This window comes from Ascaphus truei, chromosome 2, assembly GCF_040206685.1.
Source record: "Ascaphus truei isolate aAscTru1 chromosome 2, aAscTru1.hap1, whole genome shotgun sequence".
Classification (NCBI taxonomy): Eukaryota; Metazoa; Chordata; class Amphibia; order Anura; family Ascaphidae; genus Ascaphus; species Ascaphus truei.
In genome coordinates this window covers 160,547,763-160,574,921 of record NC_134484.1, presented here as the reverse complement: position 1 = coordinate 160,574,921, position 27,159 = coordinate 160,547,763, and the positions used below count along the sequence as shown (strand labels likewise).

The window sequence follows — 27,159 nt, the reverse complement described above, 5'->3', positions numbered from 1 at the left end:
AGTGGCTGGGACAGGCTAGCAGGCCCGAGACAGACGGCAACAAACCTGGGGAAATCTCCAAAAATACCCAGGTACATGCTGGGTACATGCTGCAACATTTCACACATTTCTGCAGACAGACTAATGGCCCATCGGATTAATAGCGAGGGTCCCTGGCAGTCTCATTCAAGCTGAATGGGACTGCCAGGAACTTCTGCTGTGTTAATCCGATGGGCCATTAGCCTCTGCAGAAATGTCACTGAAATGTACCCAGCATGTGAAAGGCAAAAAAACTGGCGCTTACCCCAAGTCACGAATCCGAGATGAAAAACAAATATAAAATAATAAAACCAGTAATGGTAATCTCCAGAATACCGAGTGACAGTCTTCAATCCCCTCTGCTTCAACCGAATATAGGGATCATCCAAATCCCTTACAGAAACATAGAAAACAGAAAAAATAGGGGAGCAAGGGGTTAACACTTTCCGGCCAGAAACTTGCAAATAATGAAAGAACAAAAGGATAAAGAGAAGTTCCCTATATGCCGCACAAGAAAACACCTGTACCTGTATTAAAACTTACTATTTATTAATAAACAATTAAAATATATTTATTGCAGCAGTAGTGTGAACCAAAATATTAAAAAGTAAATTAAAAACGGAGAGGTTAGCTGTATGCCTAATTCAGACTAACAATGTAGATAGAAACCACTATTGTAAGTATGAGTGTCCCACAACTATATAATTATACTAGAAGTGGTAGTGGTTCTGTTACAATTTAATGTCCTTAGAACACTACTCCCAAATGTTAAAGGATGTAACCTAAAATGATGTATAGGTTCAAAATGAGTGTGGTTGAGCCTGGTAGAATGTAGATCAAATATACATACACATTTGTGCCAGGCCGTCAGGTTCAAGATTTAGCCACTACAGGTGAAATACAAGCTAAGCGTTACCACCTAGTTCGCTGGCTATATCGGAGAGGTCTGCTGCCTAACCTCCTTTCAGAGTGTTTCGGAGACTTCAATAGGAAGCACAACACTCTGACTACTCCTTATCTGGTGTATGGTTCTAAGTACAAGACACAGACTTTGTGATCTTGCGACAGCTGCTGAAGCTTATCATAACAGACCCACAGGCTCATTAAATCTTGAACCTGACGGCCTGGCACAAATGTGTATGTATATTTGATCTACATTCTACCAGGCTCAACCACACTCATTTTGAACCTATACATCATTTTAGGTTACATCCTTTAACATTTGGGAGTAGTGTTCTAAGGACATTAAATTGTAACAGAACCATTACCACTTCTAGTATAATTATATAGTTGTGGGACACTCATACTTACAATAGTGGTTTCTATCTACATTGTTAGTCTGAATTAGGCATACAGCTAACCTCTCCGTTTTTAATTTACTTTTTAATATTTTGGTTCACACTACTGCTGCAATAAATATATTTTAATTGTTTATTAATAAATAGTAAGTTTTAATACAGGTACAGGTGTTTTCTTGTGCGGCATATAGGGAACTTCTCTTTATCCTTTTGTTCAATATTAACCCCTTCCCTGCCAGCACCACCTCCACACTTTATTGCAGTTTTTGTTCCTACACTACACAGGTTATACCACTTAGTTTTCCCTCCTTTCACAATTGGTATAGTGCAAGGTGCACACCCTATGACCCCTCTGGGCATTCCATCCCCCTCTGTACAAATAATGAACCACAACAGGGCTGATCACCCCTAATAAGGGACCAATAAAACTGATGTGATAATGATATAATTAATAAACTTACACGCCCTGTGTAAGCGTAGATATATAATGGTATCTGTGGTATATCCTCCAAACTCTTCCAGAAGAAAGTGTAGGGGTAATGAAAATGTAATAACAGAATACTTACACGGCCCAGTGTAAGTAAAGGTGTAGTATAAAGGTCTGTGGGGTTCACCTTAACCCTTCCAGAATGTTGATCAAAGTAAAGGCACCAGCATATGTTCTTAAATAGAAACTGCAATCGGGACTCCCCTCTTTGGTGCCTGGGATCAGGCAACTTATTCGTTCTCCCCGGTTCAGCAGTTAAGGGGTAAGTGAGGCACGGTTTCAATATGTTTTTTTTAACAAAACATTTATTTGTTTAAAACATCTGCATAACCGGACATACAAATAGCACTCACACAGAACGATACTCGGGCTCGCCGCCGTGCAACAGTGTAACCTTCTAGCCGCAAGAGCTGCTCTGCCTCCGCGTCCGGAGTGCAGGGAGATGACACGCCTCTGCTCGGGAGCAAGCTGTGACTGTTAGTGTGTCTACTGGCTACGGAAGCCCAGCATGTACCTGGCTAGTTTAAGGCAAGTTTTAGAATACTCGTTTGCTCGTCTGTAGTTGCAGGTAGAGGACAAGTGTAGGTCATCAGGCAATCAGAGTTCTCAGCAGAGGACAGCAACAGGAAAGCAGCAATCCCGATGGCAGGTCAGCAGAGCTCCAGACTTGGAAGGAGAGAGACTCGAGTTCAAATTCTGTCAGGGACATCCCTGACATTACTCCCCCCTCTCAAAAGACATGCTCCAAACGATCTTCCTCTTGGTTTTGCTGGATATTCTCTGTGAAACTGTCATTAGGCGTGGATGGTGAATATTTTCATGTGTCTCCCAGGAACTCTCGTTGTTACCATAGCCCATCCAATGCACTAGGTACTGTAGTCTTCTTCTGTGCAATCTGGAGTCCAGGATCTTCTCCACTATGTATTCGTCCTCACTGTCAATCTGTACAAGGTGAGAGAGCACACCCAGGGAAAGGATTCTCCAAAAGAGGCGTGGAAAACAGTGGATCTTCATATAGATGGGAAGCTCCAATCATAAAGCGACGGCAATTTGTGACGAACTCCTAAAGAGACCAATACATTTTGCCCAGCTTGATGGTGTAAACCTGCACGATGTTTTGGGTTTCTTGCAAGGATGAAATTCTGTCCATGACAGCGGGGGTGGGACCAGAGACCGGGAAGTGGAAAGATGGCAGGGTGGAACCCATAATTCGCAAAGAAGGGGCTTTGCTGGGTTGAGCTGTGCTGAGCTTTATTTACCGAAAATGTATCGAGACAGGAAGTCACCCCAGTCATCCTGGAGGTGACACAAGACGCAGCACAGATACTGCTCCAAGGTCAGATTAGTCCTCTGTGTGTCCGTTGGTCTGTGGATGGTTGCTGGAGGACATATTTAAGCCAATTCCTATGGTTGAACAAAAGGTTCTCCACAATGAAATCCATGGAGATGGCCCCCCATGGTCGTGAGGACACGGAGTGGTTGGAGCAAGTTCAGAGGTGGTGCAGTGGGTCTTGTTTCTAGCACAGGTTTCGCAAGAGTGAGCATAGTTATTAACATCTAGGCAATTTGGGCCACCAAAAAAGAGCGGAACAAAAGTTCCTTTGTTTTGTGGGCACCTGGATGAGCAGCAGTCCTATAAACGTGCATTAGCTGAAGGACTTTAAATCTTACCCCCTACAGAGCGGGGGAATAATAGTCCAGATAATCAACAGGAAAAACCCTGAGACCAGCATCAAACACATACAGTGTAGCCAAATAGCTCTGGGACTGACCTGTATAGCAGTGTGTGATAGCTATTCACACCACCATTAAGCTGCAAATGCTGCGAGGTGGGAAAGCTTGTCACAGATCAAGAACTGCACAGTGTCAGATACCGCTTGCACAGGCTATATACAGAAGGCACACACAATGAAGTGGAAAAATGGACAAGCAATATACAAAAGTGTATAATACCACTCATGGCTACAACATAAGGCAGACTCGCCTATGGAGCAAAGGGCGACGGACAGCAACGCAACCGCTAGGCCGCGAGGCAATACAATGGAAGATGTGCTGCCGCGAACACGATAACATAGCTCAGGTGTATGTAGCTGCTGCTGATTGCTGTTAAGAGGGAGCACACAAAAAGCGTAAGTGAAGAAATTACAAATACTCGTAGTACACTCGTGGTATCGATGTCAGTTGCGGTAGTCTCCTATTGACTGCGGTAACATCGTGTTGGTTAATGCATAAACATGATTTAAAAAACTTTATTCCTGTACATATGATACTCACCTTTTTCACCCTCACCACTATATTATTTTGTATACTACACCATAAGTTGTGCGCTCTTTCCTCTTATGTTTCTTCAGTTTCCTAAGATGTGAGCGATCTTTTTGTGGATTGCAGCCGACTCATCACCGAGACTTTAGTATAAGGTCACGTATCTATCGTTTAAGTGACACAGTTGTGTGACTTATTTGGTTTTGCACTCTTCATTTATATTGTAATATATATTTATACACTTTACATTAGATGCGCTGTTTTTTTGTTTTTTTCACTGCCCCCTACAAAACGAACAGACGGCCCTGAAAGATCCAAAGGCCATCCTTCAAAATCAATTCAACATCCTGCGGGGATTCCTTATAAATTAGTCCTTGGAATATGTGTGAAATTTCTGAAGCGGGCTCGCTGCTATTTCTCCAAGATCATCTTTTGGTCGTTTCAAATTTGCCGCTGCTTTTCTGGTGCTTAGAATCATGAAATAATACAGCCAATCCGAGCTTGGGAAATATCCTACCAGCCATTCAGAGCGATGCCAGTCTTCTGAAGCCAGGCAAGAAGATCCTCTGGACCAGCCAAGGGCATGCGCAAGCTTGCCACCTCAGCCACTTGGTATGCAGAAGCCATCCGCTGGTTTAGAATCCTCACAGTCTGGGAAAGGCAAATGGTAGTCCGAGGACTTCCATTCTTCCCAGAACGTGGGTACTCAAGCCTAAACCTCCTGCCCAAATGTTCTTTACACCTCTGGCATCCTCTGTGGCTTTCATGTCCGATGTCTGAGTAGACACGCTGGCACCAACTGGTAGCCCAGTGACTCACCCAGAACATCGGTCCGGAAAGACCCAGCTCATTATACTGTGCACAAGCATACATGTACTTTAAAACACACTGTTTAATAAAATAAGCATTTATATACTTTTCCTAAGTCTTATGGTTATGGGGAATAGAATAAGAAGTTTGCACTTTTATTCCATACTAGCCATTTTCCCCCACACACTATACTATACTTAGACTTTAAAAATCCTCACAACCTTATGTATGGTTGGAGAACCCCTATACTGGGTTAAAAATCCTCACAACCTTATGTATGGTTGGAGAACCCCTATACTGGGTTCTGGGTGACCTGGGCATCCCCCTTTAACCTAGGGACCCCTGTACCATTCCAGGGACACCACACATCCCTATGCCCCATTTACCTTTCTAGTCTGTGCTGAAGCAGGGAATCCTAGCGGTTAGTCGCGCAAGAGTTTTCAAGGGGAGATTTTGCCGGAGCAATGTGCCTATATGTATCCGGGATTCCGACCTGATTTTGGGGTACATTATTGGGGTATCCAGCAACTCTGGACCCCGACTAGCTAGGCACATTCTGACAACACTTTCTTTGTAAACTCCCCCTTGTAACTCATAGCCCAGCAATCTCTTCTTGCTGGCACTCCTGGAAAGGTAAAAACACATACATTCTTTATTGTCACAAAATTATTCACAATGCATATACAATCACTGGGCTCGAGCTGACACTTCCGAACCTCAAAACATGAATCAGAGGTAACCAAACGGCTTAACCTTTTATTAGTGAGCCTGGTTACCTCCTCACCGTCACAAAAGGCTCCTTTAATCTGTGTAAGAAGATGTGAGGAAAAGGTGACACAACAAGGAAATGTCTTTCAGGTAGAATAGTCTCTTCATGTTCAAAACCCGATGATGAGCTTCTTGTGCGAGCATCTGCTTTGCTATTCTTGGAACCGGGGCGGTACGAAATAAGCAATCGCAAAAAGAGAGCCCACAAGGTTTTTGGGCAGCCAGTTTTTTTTGCAGATTGGATGAACTCTAGGTTTCGGTGATTTGTGAGGACAATAAACGGGCGAGTGGCCCGTTCCAGGAGGTGTCTCCACTCAGAAAATGCTGCCTTAATGGCCAAGAATTCCTTGTCCCAATGTCATAATTGCTTTCTGCTGAAGACATCTGATAGAAATTAAAAGCACATGGATGACGGGGCAGAGCCGGAAGCATGAACTTCCATGATGAATATAAGTTCGGGTTTGGATGAACGAGGAAAGGAGCAGAGGTAATGAATGACTTTACTCGCTCAAAAGCCCAAACAGCTTCTGGTGACCATTCAAGTGAAACTTCCTTTTGGCTGAGTTGAGTAACTGGAGCAATTAGGCAAGAGAAAGTTTTAATAAAATGTCTGTAGAAATTGGCAAAGCCCACAAATCTCTGAACGTCTTTCTTTTTTTTTGCAATTGGCCATTCAACAACCGCCAGAATCTTCCTTTGTCCATACTCATATCGTTAGGAGAGATGATATACCAGAGGAATTGCATGCAGGTCTTTTCGTATTCACATTTCTTTAGTTTGATACATAGCTGATGTTTGCGCAGACGTTCCAGGACCATTTCGACATGTCTTTGATGATCCTGGAGATTATTTGATGTCATTCAGATAGGCCACCACAAACTGATATAGGAGTGGCGTGATGCCGCGCGGCTCAAAAACAAAATACATTGATCCAATTGAGGTAAACACACCTCGAGCGATGTGCGCGCCGCCTGAAACTGCAGGGTGGCAGGCTGGAGGGGAGACAGAGGAATTTGTTCTTGGGAGGCGATGGCTGCATCACATGAGCATTTCAGCCAATGAGGGGGAACCACTCACGGCCACGCCTCCCTGTTTCCTCTGCTTCTCTCCTCCTGTCTCCTCTGTCTGTTCAAGATGCCGCTCAGCAGCGTGAGGCTGGGTCCATGGTGACCACACGCTCACTTTCGTGCGTATGACGTCACTCGCATTTTAGACGCGATGGGCAGGTGTGTTGGTGGGCATGTCTGTGACATCACAGAGCTGGTTCGCCCTCATTGGGCGAACCGCTCACGTGACCTGACCGTTACATCGAATTTTTTTGATTCCTCGCCCCCACGTGCTGGCGCACACTCGATCTAAGGCTGCGATCATTGCCGTAAGGCATTGTGATTGCACCACGTGTGCACTTCTCTCCGTGGTCTCACCAACCATGGATGGGGCCTGAGGATGACGTCACCAGATCACGCTACTGCCGAGCGGCATCTTGTAGAATCAAAGCCTTCTACTACTACGGCCCAAGCTACTCAACTCTGTGAAGCCTTGGACTGGTACGAAGAGAGTTTACACATTAGACCCTAATAGCTGGCCACCCTCTCCCTTGGCTTATGCAATTGAATGTTGCTAAACATTCCTGCATACCCACACTACTAAGTGCACATGCATTTGTGAGGTTTACTAAAAACCTGGTGTAAAGACATTTCACTACCCAACTTCATTCTGGGGAATACTAGTTATCCCCCTTTCATAGGGAACTCACAATCAGACAGGGGCCTACCCCTATAGGTGGTCTTAGGTCTCCAACCCGCACAACACAGTCATTATACTATTCTACACAGGTGCATATTAACACCAGTAAGTATACATTTTCATTAAGTAGATGGTTAATACAACGTCAAACACTGTTTAGTATTTTTTGCATTATAAAGCACCAAACAATAAAAAAATGTATATTGTAAAAACACAAACTATAGGGGCAGCAGTGGGACATAACTGGCCTATAGGACACTCCTCTCCCCTGCTAACTCAGGTGTTCCTTCAATAATATTCATTTGGAACTGGCTTGTCTACCAAATTGCCCTGGCTTTCACGTACCTTGACCTGGTGGGAAACTACTACATGTCCCCCTGAACATTCTCCACCCAATTTTTAAATATTACCTGTTTACATATACTTAACTTTCTTAACTCCCATAACCTACTTGAACTTCTCCTGGCTTCCATAGAGCATAATCTACAAAAACCGCACTGTGTGTTTGTGTGTGTGTGTGTGTGTGTGTGTGTGTGTGTGTACAGATGGGCCCCGCTTGTACAGCGGGTTCTGTTCCCTGGTGCCGCTGCAATGCATAAATCGCCGAAAAGCGGAACTAGCAATTTTCTGCTTTTGCGCAGACTTGCAGTTCCCCGTTCTGCGCATGCGTGACATCGACCGTCCCTTTCTGCGCATGCGCAGACATGGCGGCCCCCTTCTCGGTACCGCCACATACTCGGCTGCTGAGCGCGTGATGCCGGAAAAACGGAACAAACGCCCAACCTAATGAATATGGGTATACATTGGGAAACGCCGTATGAGCGGAACGCCGAGAAGCGGAGCTCCGAAAAGCGGGGCCCTACTGTATGTGTGTATATATAATATATATGTATATAATGTGTGTGTATGTATATGTCGGGGCACACAATAACAGTAATAATCCAAAACATTGGAGCGAGTGCTTCTGTTAACGTACTAAACTGTACTATATAGAAGGTTAAAAAAAAGCAGGCACCCAACTGCTCTTTACTGTACTATGATAGCTCTTGAAAAGGGCTCCATTGGGAAGCCGAATCGTTGAGCAAGTAAAGACACATTTATTGTATAATCAGTATTTTCCAAAGATTTCTTCTTTGGAAACCTGGTAACATTGGTACATTTGTGATACGTCATTTAATTGTCTTTTTTGCGTAATGTGGGCTAACAACGGGCAAACAAAAGCATTTTACTCAATGCTACAACAGAATCAATACAGGTAATTGCTGAAAATAAATGTACACAATGCCTCAAACAAATATTGTACAAAAATAACAGAAGCATATTGATGTCTCCCATTTATGAGATTTTGTTGTAATTATTTATTTTATTTATGAAATGTTTTACCAGGGAATAATGCATTGAGAGTTAGCTCTCTTTTTCATGTAGGTCCTGGAATGAAACTGATTAAAGAATGACTATGTACACTTGCTGCTACAAATTACATACAGTTCCCTTAGCAGTATTATGATTTTTTTTTGTGCGTTATTTCAAAATCATGAATCCAAAGTGGTATATATTGATTTAAATTCTTTACTTTCAGCTTAATATGGTACAAGTTTTACTCCTCCTTGTCTCCACTGAGGAGCTCCAGTTGGAAACTGAAGTCTGTGGACACAGCGGCAGAGAGGTTGAGTGTCACTACAGTGGAAGATAAGCTTTCTTGTTACTGGAAGAATACCTATATCAACCAAATGATAACTGGCAGAAAAACTAGAATATGTCAAATTCTCAAATCTGTAAATAAAAACACTGGAATTCCAGCCAATATTGAAAAGGCTGTTAAGTAAGTAGCTTGAACATGTGTGTTTAGTTATCACTATTAGTAGAATAGCACAGAAATAGTGTGCTAATATTACGTTTAAAACCAGAATACTTCAGTACATTTTGGTAAAAATACAGCATCAGATTAAGCAAATATGCATCATGAACTGATTGATCTTGACAAACATATGATTACTTGACAACTGCTTGAGCTTAAATGCCACGTGGGTCATTGCTAGCTCAAGAACTAACCAATGTAATGATTGCGTGTCCCTAGGCACACTGAAATGGTTGTAAAATTAAATTGTGAAATTGCTTCACAGGTTGTTTTTTTTCCCTGGAAAACGGTGCGAAAAATAAGTATTTTCCCAAATCATAGGTTGCTGCAAGTTACAGTATTTAGAACTTTGATATATCATACTTGTCATGTCTGACGTATCACTGTAAGACGGGTTTCCTTCCTCATACTCCTTGTGCCTCTATTTACAGAATGTCTGGATTGATCTGGGCCATTAACTTCAAGGACAGAAGTGGGAAGGAAAATGTCATTGAGCAAATGGACATTTCCTATAGTGACACATCCCTTACTGTGGTTTGGTATGGTTTGGTATGGCCTTCACTAGGATCTCTGGCTAAACTGCAGCTTCATGGAGTGACACCGGTGCTGTTTGATAAATGCATGTTCCCTACTAAAAATGGGTACGTTTTACTTAAAAAGGCAACCAGTGTTAGTCCTCTTTAGTCCTCTATTGCGGTTCAAATCATGTATTTCATACAGAAGTCATCCTCTATTTATTGTTTGAGGATAATGGATGCCAACTAATATTTGTAAGATTCACTAATGATGAGCCAATACTGAAGTGTTGCTTTTGTATGAACGCCTTTTTTATTGCTGCAAAGTCTTTTGCCAAGTAAGACTTCCAGCGATTGGGGAGGCGTGGCGGAGGCGTCACCAGGCTGGTCCCCCCCTCATTGGCTGAACCGTTCACGTGACGCGAAAAAACAAAACGATTTGACTTTTTTTTTTGGAAAATCTACTGCGCAGTCGCTCTGCATCGCGCGCACTATGGCCGGCCCGTATCAGCTGCTGCACTTTGTTCTCACAGCACGCTAAATCGCACGTACCGTCACACCCACTATAATCGCAGCCTAAAGCATTCTTGACATTTGCGGTGGGATTTTGACACTGGTATTCTAAAACATTGAAAATCTATTCAATACATGTAAGCTCATAGTTCACTGATTTGCCTCACATGTAGAAAGCTGCTCTGATGCCATTTTGGAAGAAGGCGGAAGCCCCGCCCTCCTTTTAAACGATACAGTTTTCTCCAGAACCTGCCCGTTCTCATGGTATTGGACCGTCCTAAACTGTATTAGGAAGCACCCTGATTCGAACTTGAACATGAGTGGTTGGTCAAGAGAGTGGACTGCATCACCTCATATTTATTATCAGTGTGACCCAGATTTCCCCTGTACTAAAAATAAACATGTTCCTTTAAAAAGCAAAACGACGTATGGCCAAACACTTCTAATTGTCAAAATAGTTGGCAAAATACTACAACAAATCAGCATCCCCATACTATGTACTGGAGTATGTACAATAGTAGCTGCTATTGCACTTGCTAGTACGCATCAGCGGGCGAAATGTGTTGGCCCGGCCCCCTTATCACGCGCAGCTAGTTAGGAACAAAGGCGTCTTCTCCTGATTGTGTGTAGTGTATATCCCGCTCCAACACACCAGCTGGAGTAATATTGGCTGCTACATCTGTATGTAGGGGTGATATTTTATTTGTCATGATTATTTTTATTTATTTTTTTGAGAGAGAGTTGGAATTGAATAAAGTTCCTCATTATATACAGTATGTCAATCTTCAAATGCAGGAAGGGATCATTTTTTTTCTAACAGGCAATTAACCATGAAAGATGTTACATGGGTGACTTCTATTTTTGTGTGCATGGTTCACAGCACTGGTGCTTTATATTGTAGCTATGTATGTATGGTGGACATTCAGTTAAAAGTAAAATAATTTAGGCATGTAACATTTTGTCAAGTTGTTAGTGATATTTTTATAGTTGACCATACTTATTATGTTTTTTTTTTTTTAACTTAAGTTTTTATTAGTTTTTTTCCAACAATTGTGGGGAGAGGGAGGGGGGAAGGGTACAGAAATAAAGAGGATGGGTAATGGGTGAGGGGGGGAGGAGGAATGGTGCAACATTCCTGACAGTCTTGACAATCATACTTCGCATATATAGAAATAAATTATACATAGCCACTGGAAAAAATACCCTTTATTGCTACTATTGGGGGTTGGGGGGGGGTGGCTTACCCATCTGGTTACCTGGGTAGCGCAGGGATTCTCATTGGAGGATATTGGACTGATCCATGGGTGGGTGGTCCTGCATGTTGAGAGTTTCATAGATCAGCCACGGCTGCCATACCTTTTGAAACTTTGAACAGGAGTCTCTCAGAATCCCAGTAAGTCTCTCCATTTTGAGAGAATACCAAATTCTTGTTCTTATCTGATTAAGAACCGGCAGTCTTGAACTCATCCACGTTTCTGCTATAGCACAACGCGTTGCTGTCATTAAATGGCTAATGAGTTTATTCTGGTATCTATTCATGTTCTCCATGGGTTTATTTAGGAGACACGCCCGCGGGTCTAAAGGGAAATTTAAGCCTAAAACTCTTTGAGTCAGTCTGTGAGCCTTTCTCCACAGTTCTGACACCCTGGGGCACATCCACCAAATATGGATGAACGAGGCGCCTTGGCCGCAGCCTTTACGGCACCTAGAGGACATGCCTGGATACATTCTAGCCAGTCTCACCGGGGTCAGATACCATCTATATAAAACTTTGTAGGCATTTTCCTTAATATGCGTACAAATGGAGCTTGTGGCTGCCGCTTCGATTATTTCCCCCCCATGTTTCTGGTTCCAGAATTTGGCCTGAATCCTTCTCCCAGTGTGCTATGAAAGAGAATTCTTTTCACTGGGAAGGGAGAAAGATTGAGGAGAAAATTGTCGATGTCGACCCTCTTTGGATTGGGGTTTTGCGACATAATGTCTCGAAAAATATCAGCGGGTGAGGTAGGCCTCCCCCTTGGACAAACCCCATGATCTGTAGATACCTGAAAACTTCACCACCTGGAAGATTGTATTGCTCCCTGAGGGCGGTGATGGGGAGGACCCTGGACTTCTCCCTGCACACACTCTCCACTATCCTGTGGATCCCCCTTGACCTCCACTCGTCAAAACTTGACTTCGTCAAACCCGGGGAGAACTCCTGGTTAGCGAATAGTGGTGTCATCCCCGATCTGTTGGAGCCAAGGCCTGGGATTTTTTTATTCTTATTTATTATGTATTTACTTATTGTGTTTTTAAAGTTTTTTTAAATTGACAAATGCACATAACATGCACTGCATTTTGCATTTGTTAGGAGCCTTTTAAATGTTTTTGAAGAAATCCCTACCCCACTATCACCATTAATTACAGGGTTAATAAAATGTTGTACAGTATATTTGCAGAATCAAAAAATAAATAAATCCTTTAGAGCTACAGACCAAGCAATAAAAAAGTGGTATTTTATTTTTATTAATAAATATATATATTTATATATATATATATATATATATATATATATATACATATATATATATATATATATATATATATATATATATATATATATAAAGAAGAACAGAGAGCGCACGTCCCATAGTGTAAAACCGTACATTTAATCAATAAAAAGGACAAGGGGATTAAGGACACTCACAAGGATAAGAGTTAAAAAGGCAATTTGGGATATATATAATCACCACCAGCAAGGCCACACCGTCCTGGAACACATCTGATGGTATAACGTCCCTCCGGTGTGACTCCAGCAGTAGTTTGGTGATAGGGAACAAAGTCTCAGCGTCCGTGCAGTGAAGAGATTATTTCAGCCTCAGATCAGCTCCATGCGCTCTCCGGCCGTAAAGTGCGCACACGTGATGACGTAGTGTCGTGGTAGCGTGCCCTGACGCGTTTCGTCACGACACTACGTCATCACTACGCTACCACGACACTACGTCATCAAGCAGTGCGCACTTTACGGCCGGAGAGCGCATGGAGCTGATCTGAGGCTGAAATAATATCTTCACTGCACGGACGATGAGAGACTTTGTTCCCTATCACCAAACTACTGCTGGAGGCTCACCGGAGGGACGTTATACCATCAGATGTGTTCCAGGACGGTGCGGCCTTGCTGGTGGTGATTAGATATATATCACAAATTGCCTTTTTAACTCATCCTTGTGAGTGTCCTTAATCCCCTTGTCCTTTTTATTGATTAAATGTACGGTTTTACACTATGGGACGTGCGCTCTCTGTTCTTCTTTTTCTATAGTTTTCCTGTTGGAATTGGTCATTCCTTCTGAGAGCAGCCGTGGATCCCTGAACAGCATCACACATCATCATTGATTTTACACTGGCCTTTCATCAAGGGTCGGACTTTCCTCCATTTTTTGTTCCCTCTCCCATTTTTTTCCCTGTTTGATACATTAGCATTTTTATAATTATCACCTTATTTAATTCTTCAAATTCACTGTTTGGTATTATTTTTGCTAGATTGATTTATATTGTAATATTATTAATATTGCACATAATAATTGCACGCTAATAATTAATATTTATTTATTTATTTTATTAACCCTACTTGATTTCACGTGTGGCGCTACTGAAATTTCTTTCTATATATATATATGTATATATATATAATCTATAAAATCTCAGTTCTGTGCTATGAGAAAATACTTGTACTGTAGGATTAAAAAAACAAACATTCTGAATGACATTTTAAATGTATTATAATGTTACAAGCATTTTTTGTTTCTATAGCAACCATTTACAAAGTCACATTCCCTTCCTTTTCTGAAACAGGTTCTGGCACACTCCTTTTTGAGCTCTGCTCTCTTTCGAGCAGTGCACTAATTGTATCTAGTGACTTCCTGGTGACATGATCTTCCCCACAGAACTTTGCATCTTTGGTCCTCTTCTGCTGAACTGACAGCCACTTAGTGAACCCCCAAGGCGAATCTTCGCCGATCAATCGACAACTTATCATTGTGTGGATTGTGTTGATGCACATATTAAAGGGTAAAAGAGCCCAGCAGCTTGGGCTGGTGCTTTAAGAGAGGCTATGTATCCTTTAATTCAAATAACCATTTGGAGAAATAAGTATGCCCACTTTGGGAGATTGCGATTAATAATACTCTAGATAAGGGGTGCGCAGAGTTTTGAACCTGCGCCACCCCCCTGCCTGCTCAGCCCCAGCGCTCGCGTCCCCCCTACCTGGTATGCAGTGTCAAATGACGCCCCAGGGTCATGCGACATCACGTCACATGGCCCCGCAGTGTCATTTGATGCCATGGCGACGCGTTCCTCGAAGCCATCGGAGAGCAGGTAAGTGAGTAATAGCGCGCTCCCCGGCATTTCATTTAAATGCTTTCGGAAAGAGCGCGGGTCCTCTGTAACCGCTGCGCCCCTCCCCCCTCCCAAAAAAATCGCGCACCCCTGCTCTAGATAGCCCCCTAACCACGTCTACATTGTACCTTATTAGCTGGCACCGCCAGTGAGAATGTTTTCCCTGAAAGATTTTGCATGTCTTAGAGATCTGGGGTTTTGTGCTGAGCAATGAACAAAGATGATCACCTGATTTACAACACATTCTTTCTGTATTGTTACTATGTCCTTCTGTGAACAAGCCCTCGGAGATGCTCCCTTATTGCTGAATGTGATTTGCGCGACCTGCGGAGCTGCGGTGTGCCAATTGGCGAGGACACTCTTGTTAGGCTTATCCGTCTTTCTCCCAACCTGTTGCTTGGGCTCTGGAAGGTACAATTTAATTGAATCTCTTTTTGCAAGTTCTGTAGTCAGTCAGATTTTGCATGGAAAGTAAGCATTGTATTTGGTTTGTTATAACACAACAAAAGACAAGAAAGCCCCACATGCTACATTCTCATATGACAAATTATTTAGTATTTTATGTAGATTTTTCCCTCATAAGTATGGGTAATTTATTTCCATCCTTTGGCCAAAACATTTTAAGCCTGCTACTATTTGTTATAATGCAAAAAAATATATAGCTTCTACATTCGAGGAAAAGAGAAGACGAAAACAATGATCTAGTGCCTTTATTAAAAAATGGTATAAGGTTGTCGATTATCTGCACTTAAAGGGTATAGAACATAATAAACCTACTGTATGTTCAAATGTTGTGAAAATGTATAATTATTGAGGAGAAAATAGAAGGAAGGTGTAATTTATTTACTACATAGAAAATATATGTATGTAAATTATTGTCTCAATCTATATTCACACATAAAAATCCCCCAATCCCCATTTTGTCACAATCCACACACAGCTTCCTCAGAGAGTTCTCTATACTAGAAGAGAATTATTGCGGAGAACTAAACAGAATGATTTCACCCATAACTAGCTTGTGGGTGCTGTCAGTGTTGCAAAATAATCACTGCTTAATTCTGCTGTCCATGTGAAAGGACAACAAGGTAATTCTTTTAGAAAATCAAAATGTCTTGTGTGAAAACCGGTGTATATGTGTACTATTCATGCAGCGGCACTCGGCTAACTTCTCAACTCTGTAACATTGACCAGAATCCTAAACCTTCATGCAACAGTTTCAATTGCCACGTGCGTTTCTCTTCCATTATTAACATTTTCTCTGTGACATTTCACAAATCACAATGTGCTTTACTTTTCTTGCGGATCACATTCTGATATCAGTGCTCTCTTCCTCCCTCAATCAATCTGCTGACTATTCCGCTCTGTTCTGTAGATAGATCTCTGCTTCCATATCCGTTCTACACTCCCCACGTGACCTTGGTTGCAATGGCACCTGTGCTAATATGAGCCCAAAAATACCAGCTTTGTCGCTATGAAAGTTTCCTGTTGCGTGTATAGCTGCAAGTGTAGCATCTGATGGGGCTGAATGTCTCCGCTGGAGGGCTTCATTGTTCCTTTGTCTGGCGCATGGTCCCCCATCTCATATGCTGCTTCTTCCTGAGACGCCCTGACGTCAGCAATAACGCTTCACAGTTATATAGTCATGCAAAATAAACACGACATAAAGCAACCACTAGAAATCGAGTGAGATTAAATAAGGAAGTGGTGTTTTCATTTTTATTTTAATAGCAATCTATGACCACTATAAATGAATAACTTCAGAGGAAGATGTATGAATTTATATAATTTATCATTTTCTATTGGTTGCAGAGAGTAAACGTTTTCGGTGAACATGCTGGCGCAAACACTATTGCAACAGGTCGGGCGGGGTGATTGTAGCACTGATATGGAAGCTGAGATCTATCTGCAGAGCAGAGTGGAGTGGGAAAGCAATGGAATCCACTGAGGATCCACATGAAAGGTTTAAAGAAAACTTTTAATGTGATTTGTAAATGATCATTTGCGATGATTGCGTGAAGGCCTAGGATTCTGGTCTATGACAGAGTTGAAAAGTTAGCAGAGTGCCGCTGATACAAATACAAAATACACTGTTCTTTTCGCATGAGGAATCTTTGTCTTCTACCAAGTGAATTACGTTGTTATTACGCCTCTGAATTAAGCAGAGTGATTATTTGGCAACATTGACAGCACCCACAAGCTACAGTTATAGGTGAGATAATTCTGTTTAATTCTCTACAGTAATTATATTTTTGGAATATAAATAAAGAGCTCGCTAAGGAAATTTTTGTATGGACTGGATGCCGGGGGATTTTTGTGTGATTATATATTGAGTGAGTGTGTGTACGGTATGTATAGATCTATATATCTTTTGGGAAGAAAAAACATATACAAATTTATAAAACGGTATAACATTTTTCCATTTATCTTTAGAAAGGTTCTGAAATAGCGTTTGTCATGGCAACTCTACACTATCATCAACTTCTCGAAATGAGTACCTTTGGATCAGCTAATAGGTAAGCAGTTATTTATTTTTAGCCAGGCAGTACTTTACCTTGTGTTCTTTTTCATTTGCCTGGTGTATATTTATTAAACTGCAGTTGTCATTTTTTGTAGATTTTGTTTTTTTTGTAATATCTAAAGGTAGACGACGGCAATGTCAAAGGTTTGTTTTGAATTACTGTAATGTTTTGCGATGTGCAACATGATTTATTCCAGGCTCGCTTGTTGTCTTCAGTGACCTTGATCCTGTTGTACCCACTGTCTGCTTCGGAAAATGTGATTATTAGTTTTCTTCACTCTTTCCTATTTTCTTCTATTTTTGATAACTTTGAGTACTCCCCCAGTGGTGCAGGACCACCAATAATTTTTCTGCGAGGGGAAAAATTAGGTTACCAGAAATTATAAATGATGTACAATCCCTAATAAGAACAGCTTCACATGTAATAACCATTTTAGGAGGACCACAATACTTACAGTAAATTTAAGAACTGTTAATCTGTATATTTCTAGAAACCTATCTAAACATTAGCTTTCACCAGTGACTTATACAGTATAAGCAATAGACAGTAGGAAAGCACTGCTGAAAGTGATTTGTTAAGAGTGCCATGGACCAAATCTAACATCTTCAGGTTGCCCAGTTTGAGAATAGCCGCTGTATACTATTGTGTATATAGATGAAGAAAATGTATATGTGCTACTTCAGAATCTCGTTGATGCACACAGAAGTCACTTTCCTTGTGACTGAAGTGGTGGTTGGCTTCAAAGGATTTAACACCTTCACTGGCAAAGGCACTCCAAATGCAAATCTGATGATAGAGCCTGGATACATTGCATCTGTCTTGCAGAGTGGGCTCTGGGAGCAGGTATTGGTCTCCATCTTCATCAATGAGGAGTTTTTTGTTGTTTTTTTTTTAACCAAAAATAAGACCAAATTTCCTTGCTTTCTTAATGTTCCAAAATGTTATAAAACAATAGAGAAGAAGACTATATACTAACACATATACCAAAAATAACTCTCAAGCTACTAAAGAGCATGAAAGACCATGTATCACTGAAAAACACAGTAAATTATCTTTATGGCTTCTCAAAGGAAGAATATTTATTCATTCCTATGAGTATCATTGAATGAATGAGCGACTTTAATGACTTCCAGTGGGAAAATTAATGATGCGGTCCTTCATTTATCATATCATTATTTTGCAAAGTCTTTCTTTAAATTGACTTCTGTGTTCAGCTGAATGCCTCTGAAGGAAGTCACACTCTCGCTGATTTCCTTCACTACAAAATATTCTGTCCTGCTTGAACTGCTCTTTTTCTTGCCAAACAGCTACTTCACCTCTCTTATAAACAGGCATAAATACAAACCATGCCACCTCTTCTGTGTCTTTAACACCCACCTTGGACCTCTCGCCACATCATTCTCCACTCCTTCCATTACACCCCAAGACTTTCGCGATGATTTGAAATGCAAAGTAGACGCTATCCGCAGAGAAATTCCCTGTATTCCTTTCACATCCCTCCTTCCTTATCCTCCTTCGTCTGCCTTTGATTGCTTCTCTTCAGTTACAGGGGAAGAATCAGATCTGCTACTCTTCTCCTTAATCCCTACTCCACCACGTGCAGCCTAGACCCCATTCCCTCCCATCATACTGAAACCTCTCGCTCGTACCATGGGCTCCATCCTCACATCTTTAACTCTTCTCTTTGCTCGGATACTTTTCCATCTCATTTTAAGCAAGTTAATGTTTGACCTATTTGAAAGAACACACTAGATCCTACTTCCCCTTCTTACTATTGCCCTGTCTCCCTCTTGCTTTTTGACTCTAAACATCTGGAACAAATTGTTTCTTTATGAAAATGTCACTTTTTTTTTTTAACTCCCATAACCTATTTGACCCTCTTCAATTGGGCTTTTGCACAGCATACTTAAAAGAATCCGCACTCACCAAGGTAGCTAAGGACCTTCATATCGCCATGTCTCAAGGAAACTACTCCATTCTGATTCTCCTTGACCTCACCGCTTTCGATACTGTTAACCAATCTCTGGTGACCTCATTGACTCATTTGGATTAATATGTCATCTCTATGCTGATGATGCAACTATATTTATCTACTCCGTCAGTCCAGTCAAAAATTACAGAGTGACTATCTGCAATCTCTGCCTGGATGGCCCTTCATTGCCTCAAGCTTAACATATCTAAGACAGAGATCCTCATGTCCCCTCCCAAACCTTAGCCCAATTGTTCCTTTCTCCATTAAAGTCAATAACACTACCAACTACCCAGTCTCGCAAGCATGCTGCCTAGGGGTTACATTTGACTCCTCCCTTTCCATCTTCCCACTTATAAACATTGTTACTAAATATTGCGCATTCTTCCTTTGCAACATTGCTAAGAAACGCCCTTTCTATTTTCCACTACCACTTAAACACGAATGCTTGCTCTTGTTCTCTCCTATATCGATTACTGTAACATTCTTTTATCTGGCCTCCATGACTTGCAAATATCTCCCTTATAATCCATTCAAAATGCTGCTGCTCGAATCATCTCCTGCCCTTCTTGACGTGTATCTACTTATGACCTCCTGAACACACTGCTGGCTTTCTATCAACATTAGTATAAACTACAACATTGGCCACTTTGGCTCTACACCAGGGCTCTTTTTTAAAAAAAATATTTTTTTATTTAATATCTTTTTTTATTCAGGTGTATACACTTACAAGTCATACAGATACATATACAGGAATTCCCAACATATTACGTATAAAAGCAAACGTTGCCGTTTTCATGATTAAACAACACATTGGGAGATGTCTATTTCACCCATTTTTAAACAATCTTTTTCCCTTATATCTCTGGCCCCTAGAAGCCCCAACCACTCCCTTGAACAATGGAGTGCTTATTGAACCAAACACCATTTGGCGTTAACATTTTTATCATTTCTACATATTAGGTTTACTGGGTTCTGGTTAGTCTTTGTCTTTAGATAAAGCTTTTTAAGGGGTGATCTAATCTCTGGGGTAGCTCTATTTTTTTTGTTCTTCAAGGAATTTAATCTGGTCCTGTTTAGGAAATGATGCTTTAATTAAGTCCCATTTAGTGTGGAATTTATTCCCTGGATTGTTTCCTCTCTGATCTTTATTGATTTTTTACGATGGTAATGAGCTTGATTAGTAGGGATTTAATTAATTCCATACTTGGGGCTTCTGGATCAAGTCATTCCATCATGATAGGCTTCCTAGTAGTTAGGAGGTTCAGCTCTGGAAGGAGTGCTTTATTGTTCCTATTTTTCTTGATTTACCAAGGTTCCGTGTTGACGAAGAGCATGGGCAGTGGGTGCTTTCCCCGGTCTACCCTTGTCACTGTCACCAGGGCTCTTTAATGCAGGTCTCCTAAGGGCCAGATCAGAAAACATTAATGTAGTAGAAGGGCTGCAAGCTTATTGTAATGTTATTTTAGTTACATTTAAAGACTTGGAAAATATATATTTCAACATTTTGCAAGCATTTATACCATGTGTACCATATATATTTATATTACCTTAACTTACAAGTGAGTTTCTGTGGGGAAAGCTGTACTTGGCTGCCTAAGCAACTAGTGTGAAATACGCAGTCAGAGGAAAAAATGTGTGCGGATGTACACGCACCTTGTGCAACTTGGGTATGCTAGGTTTTACCACAGATTATTCCATATAAGTATTTATAGTTGGAATTAAATGCAAGTAATGCCTGAGGGGTGTTGATTGCAGACCAGTTGTAACCTCTGAATTAGGAAGTCACAGACTAAATAGATATAATAAAAAATACATAAATAAAAAATTATGAACAAATATTAAAAACCCACAATTTTTTTTATAATAGATAATAAAATGGTGACCACTGATAGGGATAAGAGCTAAGAGATGCAGACCAGAAGCTATGCACAGATAGATAATCCCCCTGTCAATCCTTGGAGTAAACAATTGAATAAAAGTACACTCAGACAGGTGGGAGAGGATTGTAAGTGTAAGTCCTCCTGTAGTGTGAGATATTCCTCTTGTATAAGAAATAATGCTGCCCCACAAGGAGAGGATACCACTCCTCTAGTTTAGAGATGACCTCAAACAAAGAGAGAAAAGAAATGTAAAGGGCGCAATAAAACGTTTATAAACTTTATATATCACCCTATGTGACCGTAGACTGTAAAATACAGTATTATGCACTCACACAAAAATTGCTGTAAAAGAAAAAATGTATAGTAATAAATTCTTGTAAAAAAGGGATAATTGCCTGAAAACAGTGTTTAGTCTCACTCCCTCTGTGTATCTGCTGCTGGCTGGAAACTGCGGACAGCGCTTACTCCTGGGGTGTCCGCCTGACTGCTCAGCTGTTTCGGGCAGATGTCCGTTTGAAGACCCTCTACCTCCGTTGGTTGGCGGGGGCTGCTGATCTTCTCCACGGGTGCCGTCTGTTTGCTGTTCTCCTCAGCGTGTTATTCCCCCGATTCCTCCCTGCTGTGTTGCCAGCAGGCCGGGCGTCCGGTGTCCTCGACTGTCTTTCCAGCCGATATTGCAGCTCACTGAGTGAATTGTGGAAACTTCACTGCGGTCTATGTGGACTTTGCTCTGTGCTTAGGTCCCCCACCTACGCATTTCTTCACGTGATGTGACTTCGTCAAGGATCACGACATGATGAAGCCGCATAGACCGCAGTGAAGTCCCCACAATTCACTCAGTGAGCTGCAATATCGTCTGGAAAGACAGATGAGGACACCAGACGCCCGGCCTGCTGACGTCCCAGCAGGGAGGAATCGGGGGAATAACATGCTGAGGAGGGCGTCAAACTGACGGCACACGTGGAGAAGATCAGCAGCCCCCGCCAATTAACGGAGGTAGCGGGTCTTCAAACGGACATCTGCCCTAAACAGCTGAGCAGTCCGGCGGGCACCCCAGGAGCAAACGCTGTCCTCACAGTTTCCATCTAGCAGCAGGTACACGGAGGGAGTGAGACTAAACACTGTTTTAAGGCAATTATCCTTTTTTTTACAAGAATTTATTACTATATACTTTTTGCTTTTTCTTTAATTAATAGCATTTTTTGTGTGAGTGTATAATACTGTATTTTTCTGTCTACGGTCACCTAAGGTGACATATAAAGTTTATATACGTTTTATTGCGCCCTTTACATTTCTTTTCTCTCTGAAATACGCAGTAGCAAAAAAGTCCAAGGCACATCAAGGCCCTTCGCTGGTTTCATTTGGACCACGTGCGCCAGTTGAAGAGCCCTGCTCTACACTCCTGCACCTCCATACAACTCTTGTTACAGCTTTACTAAAATCTTACACTTAACCTAAGGCAGCGGCCAGGCTGAGAGCGAGCGTGCTCTTGCTCGAGCGTCGTGACGTCAGGAACATGAGAAGCAGGAGCGATTCGTGTCCTGTTGAAAAATTGTATTTGTACGCGCTTGGGGGGCGTGGCCATGATGTTACCGAGCTGGTTCGCTCTCAGTGGGAACCACTCACAGGCACGTGCGCGCAAGCACTCTGGACATTCTCATTACGATCATGTGTTTGATTGCATGTCGCATGAGCACGCAAGCGCGCTCAACTTCACCCTGGACGAGGCCTAAGGTTTTCTCATCTTTGCACCCTTTACCTCTACAGACTTCTCCATTTGTAAACCTTTTTCAATATTCTCCCCTCCCCCCCCCCCCCCATGGAGCATTCTTTCACTCAATATTAGTCAAGCACCTTCATTTCCACATACAAAGCCATGTTGAAAATGCATATCTTATAGCTATAGACCAAGCAATATCCTACATGTGTATTTAAAAATAAAAAAAAAAATCAATTCTGTACTATGAGAACATACTTGTAGAGTTAAAAAAAAAAGGACTTTTTTAATGAATTATAATTTAGCAAGCATTTTTTGTTTCTATAGCAACCATTTACAAAGTCCTATCATTTTCCTCTTCTGAATCAGACTCTGGCACACCCCTTGTTGAGCCCTGCCTTCTCTCTAGCAGTGCACCAATTGTATTTAGTGACTGCCACATGATCTTTCCGACAGAACTTTGCAACTTTTTTCCTTCTGCTGTACTGACATTTACTGAACCCCGAGCCGAGTCTTCGCCAATCGATCACAGAATAAAGGATTGGTTGTCAACTTGGCTAATTACTTATTGTGTGGATTGTATTATGCACATATTAATGGGAAAATAAATAAAAACAGCAGCTTGGACTGCTGCTTTAAAATAAGCAGCTAACTAAATGTTGAATGCCTCTTTTTTTACGTGTTGTTTTGTAGCTTCGTCTCCACTCCCTTCATGTCCACAGAATGATCAGCAAACCTTAGGTGTTTCAGAGCTCCCCATGATTGGGAAGAATCGCATGCATAAATGCTGTAGGAAATATTTGTATTTTTTTCAATTGTGTATCATTTTAAAAGAAGAGCTGATTTATCAATTTTGATAAATTTGTAAGGAAAAGGCAGCTGACCTACAGTATAGTAATGGGAGACGGTCACTGAGCTAGAACTGATAGATTCTCAAAAAAATCATTTTGTCACCTACTCTTTTTATAATTTAATACAAATGACACATTTAAGGGTAAGATTATGCACTGGAATATGTGCATGACATTTGCGATACAGTGATAGGAGCTGTCTTGATGTTTTTCTCCACCCTTTTCTCCTTTTTAATCAATGACAACTTTGTAAATATGTAATATATTCGATAAATAGTTGTTAGATTACAAGATAACAAATCGGTCTCCTATAATAAGTATAGGGAGATTGATATTTTTTGTTTAATTCTGTTTTACAGATCAAGTTCTAGTCATAATATATACATGGGGAACTATAGAGTTGTGTTTGTATTATACTGTGGTTATCTGTAGTTGGATAATGTATAGCAATGATGGCGTTTCTTGATTTTCTGAGTATGACCAACTTTTGGTTTGTAAATAAGATTGCCATATTATAAAGTGTTAGTGTTTAGAGAAGTATTTTTTGGTTATAAAATAGAAAGTAGATAAATGAATGATTAATTGTATAGTCTTATTCAAGGCTTTACATTTATGTTAAAAAAAATGCCACGAAGAAATACATTGAGAGTTACCTCTCGTTTTCAAGTATATCCTGGGCACAGAGTTGTGATGACAGCTACATGGTTACAAATACATAGTTACATTAAGTGAACAGGGTTATTTATATATTATATACAAGACATTTCATGAACAATTAAAGATCATGTTATAAGCATATGTAACAGTTACAGACCAAATTAAAATGTGACACAGCCTTAGTTTTGAAAGAATTTAGACTGGTGGAAGCTGTGAGACTGTTCCAGTTGTGGGGTGCACACGGTAAGAGAAGGCGTAGCGGCCGGATACTTTGTTGATCCTTGGGGCCATGAACAGTCTTTTGGAGTCAGATCTCGGATGATAAGTGCTGTATGTGGTAGGGGTGAGCAGCTTGTTCAGATAGGCAGGTAGCTTGCCCAGAAAGTATTTGAAGGCAAGACAGGAAAGATTAACTTTGCACCAAGACTCGAATGATGACCAATCTAGTTATTTGAGCATTTCGCAGTGCTGTGTGTTGTAGTTGCATTGGAGGACAGAGGGGCATACTGAATTGTAGAGGGTATCAAGTCTGCTAAGGTGAGTTTGGGGTGCCGTGCATGCCCCCATAGTCTGGAAGAATTCATGAATGTCTTCTGGCATCATCATCTTCGTCATCGTTCTAAATCACGAATCTCTCAGAAAGAGAGACATTGTATTCAGTCCATAAATATATTACCAGGGTAAAGCCACAATTCAGAAAGCATTTATTTCCAAGGTTTGGGACGTTCTCAGAAATACAGTCTAAATGGGGAATAAGCCACAACTGCTGATAAACTATATGATCGTTGTGCGTTCTCTTACATATGCTGGCAATATTGTTTTTCTCTAAAGCAGATTGGGGGGCTCCAGTGGGTAAGATATTAACATTTCCCCAGTCAGGTGAGTGAAAACAAATGTGGGGAATAAAATATATATATATATTTCTTGAAACGGAAGAGTTGCTTCTTTAAAAACACATTATGATACCTCATCGGTAGAACACCTATAAAGACCGTGGTTCCCAAAAGTTTAAAACTGGGCCCTTCTAAAATGATCTGTTTTTGGGACTTCCCTTAATACCCTCTGCACAAAGCAAGATGATCAATGTTTTAAAAGAATAGAGATTTTACCTAGTGGATATATTAAAGTTATTACTAAAAATAATGTTCCTGCTTTACCTTTGCCATTTTCTCTCTCCTTGTCACGTCTGTCCTCCTTTCTTATTGCTGCTTTCTGTCTCTGTTAGTGTTTGTGTACCTCCTATCATCCTCACTCTTCTAAATCTCCAAAACCCTTGAGGGTGGGACATTAATGGAATAAGCTTTTGTAAGTTCCTTTGCCTGTGGCATGTATATTATTACCATAATATGAACAAATCAGTCTTGCACACAGAAAAATAAAATGAAGTACATTAGTGTTGCGAATTACACTGCCGACATGTTGGTATCAAAAGGAAACTTCATCAGAGATTGCTTTGTATTACAATTTAAAGAGAAACACAAAAAGTATAGAGACAAGTCACCTCCCCCTCTCCCTGATAGGAAAACCTGTTCAGTTCCCATAATGCGTATGTTAGAGATGTTGTGTTAAAATTCTTTACAATGATTTATATATAAAAAAAAGTGATAGATTCCATTTTTAGCACTAGTATGAAGCTCAGTGTAGCGCTGTATGATAACTGAAAGCATCTCTGCATTTTTTTCTAGTATCTCAATTTCTCTTTTACAGTGCAATCCCTGATTTGGTACCTTTTACTGCTGAAACATCAGAAGTGTAATGCAACCTTAAATAACACATGTAGCTTTTTAAATGCATTTGTTGATTTGAATTTGCTGTCTAAAATGGCCAGGCCTGAGCTCATTGTTGGCAACCATTTTTGCTCTATTTGGCTAATTTGATTGTCAGGTTTTGCATGTCTGGATCAACATCTTATGTGGGAACAAAAAAACATTTAACTTGTTAATTAATGACTTTGAGGTTGGCATATATAGCAAGGACTCCATCTTTGCTGATGACACAAAATTGTATAAGGTAGTAGAATCAGAGCAAGATGTAATTTCTCTCCAGAAGGACTTGGAGAGACTAGAAACTTGAGCAGGTAAATGGCAGATGGGGTTTAATACAGATCAATATATGGTGATGCATTTAGGAAAAAAGAATTAACTGGCAATTTATAAATTAATTGGGGATAGATTATGAGAATCCTTGATGGATAAAGATTTAGGAGTGCTTGTAGATAGCAGGCTTAGCAATAGTGCCCAAAGTCATGCAGTATGCTGCAAAGGCAAACAAAATCTTATCTGGCATTAAACGGGCAATCGATGGAAAGGGAGTAAACATAATTATGCCCCTTTATAAAGCATTAGTAAGACCACACCTTGAATATGGATTACAATTTGGGACATCACTCCATAAAAAAATACAAGATGGAACTAAAAAAAGTGCAGAGGAGAGCCACAAAATTAATAAAGGGGATGGATAATCTGATTTATGAGGAGAGGTTAGCTTATTTAGATTTGTTTACATTAGAAAAGAGGTGTCTAAGAGGGGATATGATATCTATATTCAAATCTATTCGGGGACAATACAAGGAGCTTTCAAAAGAAAAATTCATCCCCAAGGGCAGTACAAAGACACAGGTCATACCTTAAATTTGGAGGAAAGGAGATCTAACCAGCAACAAAGGAAAGGGTTCTTTACCGTGAGGATAGTTACAATGTGGAATTCGTTACCCATGGAGACCGGTGGCAGATACAATAGATGTCTTTCTAAAAAGATGTCAAACCTTTTTTTAAAGGAAAGGTATAAAGGGATATACCATATAAGGAAACATGGGAAGGATGTTGATCCAGGGAGTAATCTGATTGCCAATATATGTCAGGAAAGAATTTATTTTTCCCCTTATGAGATATCATTAGATTATCTTTCACTG

The 27,159-nt window shown here is 40.8% G+C and overlaps 1 protein-coding gene across 6 annotated transcripts in view; it reads left to right on the top strand.

The window, feature by feature from the left end:
- Positions 1 to 27,159, top strand: part of FBXO15 (F-box protein 15) — a 111,966-nt gene that overhangs the window by 19,098 nt on the left and 65,709 nt on the right. For all 6 annotated transcript variants that reach the window (XM_075585464.1, XM_075585462.1, XM_075585463.1 and 3 more), the window contains exons 5-8: positions 8,969 to 9,211; positions 9,679 to 9,888; positions 14,934 to 15,063; positions 17,083 to 17,165. In XM_075585464.1, coding sequence (XP_075441579.1) covers positions 8,969 to 9,211; positions 9,679 to 9,888; positions 14,934 to 15,063; positions 17,083 to 17,165 — 666 coding nt within the window. The remainder of the gene's footprint in view (positions 1 to 8,968; positions 9,212 to 9,678; positions 9,889 to 14,933; positions 15,064 to 17,082; positions 17,166 to 27,159) is intronic.